This window comes from Agelaius phoeniceus, chromosome 19, assembly GCF_051311805.1.
Source record: "Agelaius phoeniceus isolate bAgePho1 chromosome 19, bAgePho1.hap1, whole genome shotgun sequence".
NCBI lineage: Eukaryota > Metazoa > Chordata > Aves > Passeriformes > Icteridae > Agelaius > Agelaius phoeniceus.
Window position 1 is genome coordinate 6154292 of NC_135283.1, and position 8746 is coordinate 6163037.

An 8746-nucleotide genomic window follows, 5' to 3' on the forward strand; every position below is an offset into this window, starting at 1 on the left:
ACTCCGAGAGAAGACAAAAGATAAATTCCTTTGGCAGCTGTAGTTTCCAAAGAAATTGGGGGGAAGGTGAAGGAACAGGAAAACTCAGACCAGTTTGGTACATTCTATTTGCCTGTTATATCTCATACTTTAGTTTATTCATCTAATCCATAGCACTTGCTTTTCATGTGGCCTAGCAGAGTAGAACTCTTCCTCAATACCAAGTGGCTAAATACTAAAATCCTAAAAAAATCAGATAAAATTCAGCTCTTAAATACTTTTCAATTTCTTTATTCAAGAATTTCACAGCAAAGTAGTCAAAGTCTGAATTTTAAGTAACTGTGATTTTCTTTTCAGTAAACTGCATGGCTAAACACAAGTCACAGTGAAAAAAAGAAAATACATTGCATAGGAACATCAAGTTTGGCTATCAGCCCAGAAAACCCTGGGTACTTCACTAGTTTGTTTTTACACAGGTAACTTTATAGGTTCAAGATGCAATTTTTCTCAGGAATGTAGAGGTCAAAGGAAAATAAAATTACATTGTATGTGCTTTTAAAAGGGGAAATAAAATCAGCATTGAAGAAATGTCAATACAGTAACAAAAATAGTATATTTAATTGCACATGTCATTACACGTCAATTGCTCATGTATATATTGACAGACAACAGGGAATACGTTCCCTAAAAGGTATTTTGGTTGAGAGCATATTTATTATTTGGACAATTACTGTCACTTTTATTTTCAACCTGAGGAATAGGGAAAAGTGTAAACAAGGATTAAGAAATCACTATAAGTCACTTGCTAGAATTTAAACTTGACATAGTTTTGTGCTTCCACAGATGTAAACCCTTCTGGTTTTTTTCCCTCTAAGTAAGATAGGACTTAATAAACATGATCTAAAAAGAGAATATTGATGGTAATGGACTCAGTAGAAATATTAAATCAGCTTCATGGCAGGTTCTTTAGCTTGAGTACCTCTGCTATTTTATAGCAAACAAATTATTAGAACAGCTTAAGGTAAGCCTTTCCCTGAGAGCTGCTAACTCTGCAGTATTTAATTATCTTTTGGTAAGGAAGTGTTACATTAACAGATAGTTCTACCAATACTTCCTGTGCATTGAGCTACTTTTATACCAGACTCACTGTTCTTAGATTAACTAGGAGGTTTAAATGTACATAACCACTTCAGTTTATTTCACAGTTAACAAAATAGATTTTTTTCACATCATTAGCCCTTATAGGTACTGTTTTTCAAACATAATTGTAAAACAAAAGATAAAAATACTTTGTTTTATTCCTTAATTAGTACGTAAGTTCTGATGCCTTCTTGTTATACCCACTCTGTTCAGAAAGTGTTGGGACTCTGAAAAGTGAGTTTTTGTCGCTTACTGTTAGAACAAGCTCCAGTTCTTGGAAATCCTGTAGCCTTGCAACGTCCTTGTCCTTTAAACAAATACAATAAGGAGTTAGGTGATAGTGTCTTTTAATTTTGCAGAGGTAAGTTAAAATATTAAGCTCACACTAACACAAGGTATGTATTTATTTGTAACTATGACAGTTCTTTACAGTGAACTGGAAAGCAAATATCCTGTTGCATCTTGTATTTACTCTGGGATTGTATTCAACTATTCCTTAAGTCTATTTTTAGAAGGAATGCAACAGTGACAGTGAGTGCAAGTGATGAGTAGGATAACACTTGCAAGATCTACTGCATGGCACCCAAATCCTTTTTTTTTTCCTCCTTGCTAATTCTTAGCATGAATTAGCAAGCTGATGAATTGATGCTTGCATCTACCCAAGGAGGTCCTGCATGTGGGCCTTCATGGCCTGCATGGCTTTCTTCAGGGCTACCCAGCAAGGCCAGCTCTGAGCCCCTGCAGCAGTTCTCTGCTGCCAACAGCAGTACACAGAGTCAGGTTTGTGTCACTGCAGGAACAGTAGGGGTCCTGAAGTGCTACCAGAGAGCCTGAAGTGATTGGAGATGAAAATAAAAAGTTCTTTCAACAATAACTAAAGTTGGAAAGTGACAGAATTGCTTATGTATTTTTTTTTTCTCCACTTTTTGACTAACACAGAGTAAGACATCCTATAGTCAGTGAAGATGCAGCAGAGTGAAGTATGTTAATCTATTCCTAATCAGATTTGCCCCATGAGTGATGCCAACAACACTCTATAAGGATTTGAGAGTGAAAGAAAGGTCCGTGGTGAGTTGGTAAAAGAGGTCAACAGGTCCTTTCTCTGTTGGCTACAGGATAAATGTTACTAAAGGAAGGACAGTTATGTTCAGAGTAACCCTGAAAAACACCTATGTGCAAGGACTGCAGCCAGGCCTTGCTGAACTCACAGAGCTTGGTTGAGATCTGCAGGCCTTTAAAATGCTGTTGGCAGCTCACAGTGGTGTTGTGTTATACTGAATTTTACAACAGAGGCATAGAATCGGGTATTAACTGGGTCCAGCACCAAATGGTTATGAAAGGAGGTGATCAAGAAATTTGAGAACCGTTTTACTGAAGAAATCCCAAACAAGTGCTGAGTGTTGCAAGTTGAGCAGAGATTTTTCATTTTTGGTTGGGTTTTTTTTCCAACATGGGCCTATGCAGGTGACCAACAAATTATTCCTTTATACCAGTAACCTAAAAATCTCTTTTCTAAGTTGCTGCACTTCAAAAGGTAGAGCTCTTACCTTTCTTAACATTGTATTTGGTAATTTTCTGATCTTCTGGACATGCTCAGGGTTCACACCCAGCTCATGGCAACTCACTCGGAGCAGCTCCTTGTATGTCAGTTCTTGTCTGTCCAGTTCAATTTCAATGAAGTCATTTTCTCTAAGATTAGGGGTTTGTATTCTCACTTTAAGCACCAGTTCTATTAGAAATAAAAAGTCACATTAATAGGTAGAGGTATAAAGAAATTGGAAACAATGTCTCTATAACAACCTCCAGGTATTTCTATGTTCATTTATGTAATTTGTGTCACTGGTAAGAATACACGAATACTCAGAAACCAAAACCTGGAATTGTATGACCACAGTGTTAATTAGATTGATTTTCATCAAACTATATGAAAAAATCATAGCAAATCTAATGCAATATATGTGTGCATGTCTGAACCATTGCATGAATACTCTTTAATTGATTTAAGCTGATTTAACAGCAGCTTGTACTGGTTATCAATTTCCTGAGCAATCCAAGATTGCTTTTATTGGTATTTCTTGCTCTCAGTTCACTTTGCTTTGCTACCCCATGGTATCAGAATGCCTTTTACTTGAAGAACAAAATTATTAACGGTAACTGGAATTCCAGGTTTCCCCTCTCTGGGTAGGCAAGTTTCCCTGCAGAACAGGCAGATCCTAGAACAGGTCAGTGCAAACTGAGCCATGTGAAGTTCTCTTGAGTTCACTAGCTTCTTGCTCATGATCTGTATTTGCAGCTTGGACCATGCTATTTAGAGAATTAGATTACCCTGGTGTCTGTATGCTTTTGTAGCAATTGAGACAGCAAATTTTACATGAATACTTTAATAACAGTTCTAGCAGAAACAGCATATCTCCCTACTTTGTTCCCTTCAAATGTTTCCTAAATGCCTAAGTACGGCAATCTGAAAGTCTCTGGAAACACATGATTAGTCTGCACTGCCCATGTGTCAGAAGATCAACATAAAGCCAGAAGAGATTTTTGGTATTACCTTGCATGTTGAGTGGAAAAGCTCCTGTGAAGAAAACAGGCTGAAAGGCTGGCACAGGTCCCATGCAGGAGCTGTTCCCTTGCTGGGGTAGGGACTGGTTGGATCCTGCTGGCAAAGAGGGACTTCTGCCCCAAGACACTGACCCCTGGTAAACAGGAGCTCTCTGGAGGACAGGATTTGGGTGTGATGGCCCAGCAGACCCTTGAGGCAGGGGTGGGATGTCCCTGTTGGAAGGCGCCTCAGGAGCAGCGTTCCCGGGCTGCAACAGTGCTCGTGCTCGTCCACAGGCGTCCGAGTCGGGTACAGATGGAGGGTTGGTGTCTTGTCGTTCCAAGTGTGAGAGATTCCCATTCAGGGGAGGATCTGGAATGCTGGTACTCAAGGTGTTGTAAACATATGGGAAAGGTGGGTTAGCCAGGTAATTGGGGATGATTGGCAGATCTGAATCTTGCTCTAAGTCTGGAAGTTCATCTTCCACTGTAAAACAAACCAAACAACATTCTCCAAGACTGATTTTGGGTTTCTTTTTTTTGGGAATGCAGTGTTAAAAGCATCACAGGTTAAAGATGCATCAGGAAGCACCATGTCTTTTTTTCACACAATAAACAGAATACTCAGGTGTTGCCATACAGACATATAAGCTGAGTCTGAGTCTAATAATTCTGGGGGTGCTAATTCCTTCTAAACGCTGCAGTACTTCTGTTTTGGCTTGTTTTAATCTGTACAGAATATTGTAACATGGTCTCTGCGGGAATAATGCTGTCATCTTCATAATGTTGCAGGCAACAAAAAACAAAGGGTCGTATGTTGTTTGATATTAAGGTAGAGTATAAAGGAAACATGCAGTACTGGGAGAGCTGCAGGACTACCCATTCAACAGCTGGAAGAGACAACAGTGAAAACAAAACCAGACACGGAAGTACATAGGAGAGACAAGACGTTGTTAATCAGCCGCATTTCAAATTACTTATCACCTCCAGCAGCAAAGCCTGCTCTATTCCAGCAGTTACAGAGCATGATAGAGATGCTCTACTGATGTCTTTTAATGAGCCATTTATCTGGGATGCTAATTTTCAATTTATCCAACACAGAACATGAGGGAAATCAGGTGTTGCTCATAGAAGATCTTCCTACAGATATTTTTCTCCTGCTGTCCTGAAAACTGGAAACTGCATCTACCTGGCACACAGCATTCCTGAAAATATAGTTTTTCTAAATTTCCAGTGTTTTGAAAAAAGTTTGGCTAGCTGAGTATGGAATTTATTGGTAATCTCCTTTACTTAAAACTTTGTTTTCTTATCATATAAACACTCTAGAAAGCAAGTCCAAATATTAAAATCCAAACACAATACCTTCACATGCAAAACAAAGATTGGAGTACACATGCTTTGAACACCCTTTTGCCAATCTTTGATGATCATATGGCACAGTCACTGTAGGTTACCTCCCAACATCTTCCTGATCTCTCTCTTGGATGTTAACTGGGCTGGCCTCTCCCCTTTCTTTGTCAGGATGTCCTTGTCAGCCCCAGCACGCAGCAGATAAGCCACGACTGCCACATGGTTCCGCTTGCAGGCCCAGTGCAAACAAGTCCTGCACATGGAAAACCCAAACACTGTGTCAAATCCTGAGTTATGGCAGATTTGTTTCCACTCATTCTTGCTGCCTATAAGAACACTTTACGTACATGTAAAATAGGTTTGAGTTGCTAACTTCACTAGAAATTTGCCCTGGACTGGGAGTCTGCAATGGCACCTGCTGATGCCATTTTCTCTTTGCTCCAATGCTCTTTACTGCAATAGTATTTTCAAATGTCAGGATCTTTTCAATTTATCATTTCTTAGGGTACAGACTTTAGGCTACTGGAAAAATAAGTATGAAAGTAAGGTTTGTGTATGATATTTTAATCTTTGAAAGAATCAGCTGTACTTAGAATACTTGTGTTTGTGTATATGTGATCTATTACTGGTATCTCCCTAGGATATGTACTCTTTAATTAATGCTGCCAGCATGACTACCTGCACTTTCTGGCAAGTAAATTTCATTTAAAATACTGTAAGCATTATTTCTAAGAACAGTTCTTTGCCATTTGCTGTATCAGCAATTATTTTGCTTAGATCTACAGACAACTAATTTTCTGCAATCTGTAAGTGATGCACAGAACTAATCCCTTTTCTGCATTTTCAAATTATTGTTTGCAGTTTCTGACTAGAGAAACGTATTAAGGAAACATAAAAGCTGCTTAGTACTCAGATCTTATTTAATGTATGTATTAAGTACTTAAAGACTCACACATTAACTTGCGATAGAGTTGTACCATTCTTTCCTACCCCATGTTCTAGTGATATTTGACCCTTCTCTAGCTTTTATATTTTAATTCTCTAGCTCCAGCTAAAGGAAATTCTTCAGGAAAATGAATATGCTCAACCCTTCTCCAAGTTTGCTTATTTATTTTTTAAGAATTACATAAAATAAAGCAGAGATAAATAAACTTAGAAGGGAAAAACCTTTCAATTGAAAGTTTTCAAAAAGCTTTTTCAACTTTGGGTGGTTTGGTTTGGTTTGGTTTGGTAGGGTTTTTTTACAGAAAGAGACTGCAAAGTCAGACAGGGCGGTGTTTGCATTGAGAACAAAATTTGCTGGTTTAGTTTTTAGAGAAGATATGTAAAGCTCAACAGCACAGCCTCATTTTGGGATTCATCCTGGCCATTCCATATGGCCTGTGCAGAGAGGAACCATCTACCCACGGACTTGGTACTCACCAAAATATAAGTACTCAGCACCTCTAAGAATCATACATAGTAAGAAGCTCACTGCAAAAATTTTAATTGTACAAACTTAAACAATAATGAGGATCCATTTATTGCCATGGTTAAAAACTACCAGATCATTATTTTTAAAAATAATTAATTTTATTACAAGACTTATTTCATCAATTCCAGTTTTAGACACAAACTCATTCTGATGACAGGCTGGTTTTTATCTCACTCACTAAGATAATTCAGCATCCTTTGAATCAGTTACTTTATATTTTTACAAGCTTTAATTTTAATCAGTTTAAAGTTCAAGTTGTTAAGTGTTCCATGCTTCTCAAAACTGCTGATTGAACTTTCATCTTTAAAAGTCTTGCTCCTTTCCTAATTTTGTTTTTCCTATTTTTAATTATAATGTCATAGAATCCTAGAATGGTTTGAGTTGTAAGGGACCTTAAAGTTCATCTCATTCCACCCCCTGCAGAGGCAGGGACACTTTCCACTCTCCCAGGTTGCTCCAAGCCCTGTCCAACCCAGCCTTGAACATTTCCAGGACAGGAGCAGCCAGTTTCTCTGGGCTTCCCCACACTCACAGGGAAGAATTTCTTCCTTACATATAATCTAAGTCTCTCTTCTTTTAATTTAAAACTGTTCCCCCTTGTCTTATAACTATCTGTCCGTGTAAAAAGTTGTTTCCCCTTTTTTTTATATTTTCAAGCATGAAACAACACAGTAAATACAGGCTGAATTGAGCCTGCAGAAAACAGTCTCCAAAAACGCTGAGCATTCCCTCTAAAATCTTCCTTCAAATAAAATTATGTGTGTGTTTATGTCTACAGTGTTACTTGTACAAGTGTGTATTAAAGAGCAGCCTTCTCTTTAATGTCCTCAGGTGGATCTAAACGACATGCCAAATCCCCGAGTGTTTGTATACATCGCTGGAACAAGTTCCCTGCTTGAAAGAGAAAGTAATTTTCAAACTTGAGTTAATAATAAATATTTCTGCTTAGGCAAGATCATGTAAAGCTGAGGTCTGTGTTCTGACAGACCACACCGTCTCAGGCTGGGGAAAAAGTAATCAAAACCAACACTACAAAGTAAGTCCACAATGACCTGGAGAAGGGGCAGACAGGGCAGGAGGTGGAGCGGGGACGCGTGTTTGTGACCCTGGTTATCCTCTCCGGAATAGGGACAGATCCATAGCAGAGTATTCGGAGGCGGATCGACCTTTTCCTTCCTCCTCAATTCAGCCCGCCTCGCCTTTCACGTGCGGAGCGAATCGACAGCAGCCTCAGCACGGGACCGCCCGGGCCGAGCTCCCCGAGAGACTGGGTTCGGGGGGGCGCCCTTACCATCCGTTGACTTCGTTCTGGGAGTTGAGGCCGACCCCCAGCTCCACGAGCCGCCGCACCTCCTCCGCGTCGCCGAGCGCCGCCGCCTCCCTTAGCCGCTCCTGCCGCTCCCGCTCCGCCATCTCCCCGCAGCCGCCGCCCGCCTCCCGCATCGCCTGCCGCACTCCCGCGGCCGCGCCGCGCCTCCGCCGCTACCCCCGCCGTGCTCCGGCGCGGGGGACACTATTGCCGGTGACAACCCGGCCCCGACAGCCGGTTCCGGGGCGCGGCCGCTGCCCGGGGACGGGCCAGACGGGGCAGCCCCGGGTAAATGTTGTTTAAATGACATACAAACGCATCGTTATGTGCTGTCTCTTGCTCTGCTGATTGTTTTTGCGGGCTCTCGATTTATCATAGAGTGAATTATGGAATCATCGAGTATTAAGTGTTGGGAGGGACCTTAAGATCATCTCGTTCCACCCCCGCACCCCCCTTCCACGGGCAGGGACACTTTTCACTACACCTGGTTATTTAGAGGCCCCATCCAGCCTGGTATTGGACACTTCTAGAGGTGGGCCATATTTCTAGCTCACTGAGTGTCTGTGGTAATTTAATTAAGATTAATTTTATACAGTGGTTTTACTCAAGGAAAGAAGAACTTTATTATAACCACTGTTGTGCAAAAACCTTCTGCTAAAGAGGCTAAATAGAGGGATTCAGAAAAACTGGATTTGCCTGGTAACTGCATGAGGAGGTACTGAAGAGATTTTTAAGATTATGATGATTTGGGTTGGGAAGGAACATAACACTCATCCCATTCCAACCTCCTGCCATGGGCAGGGACAACTTCCACTAGACCAGGTTGCTCCAAGCCCTATCCAGCCTGGCCTCGAACACTTACAGAGATGGGGCACACTCTTGTCCTGCAGAGGAAACTCTTATCTTCTTTGTGCATTCTCAGCAGTCAAAGAATCCCTAAAAAACGTAAGTAAAAT

The 8746-nt window shown here is 40.7% G+C and overlaps 1 protein-coding gene across 1 annotated transcript; it reads right to left on the reverse strand.

Annotated features, from left to right (window-relative positions):
* Nucleotides 1-254: 254 nt before the first annotated feature.
* Nucleotides 255-8200, reverse strand: ANKRD40 (ankyrin repeat domain 40). Its single transcript, XM_054645369.2, has 5 exons — nt 7773-8200; nt 5112-5260; nt 3668-4144; nt 2667-2848; nt 255-1426 (listed from the first exon to the last, which is right to left on the reverse strand). Exons 1-5 carry the CDS (start codon nt 7922-7924, stop codon nt 1286-1288), a joined length of 1101 nt encoding a protein of 366 aa, XP_054501344.1. The 5' UTR covers nt 7925-8200; the 3' UTR covers nt 255-1285.
* Nucleotides 8201-8746: the final 546 nt, after the last annotated feature.

What these genes read in the sequence shown, in the direction of transcription:
- ANKRD40 (XM_054645369.2), bottom strand. Translation starts at nt 7,924, where the DNA reads ATGCGGGAGGCGGGCGGCGGCTGCGGGGAGATGGCGGAGCGGGAGCGG. An exon ending in CAGAACGAAGTCAACGGATG is followed by an intron (nt 5,261 to 7,772) that starts GTAAGGGCGCCC and finishes TTCCATGTGCAG; the next exon opens with GACTTGTTTGCACTGGGCCT. An exon ending in TTTTCCACTCAACATGCAAG is followed by an intron (nt 2,849 to 3,667) that starts GTAATACCAAAA and finishes TATTTCTAATAG; the next exon opens with AACTGGTGCTTAAAGTGAGA.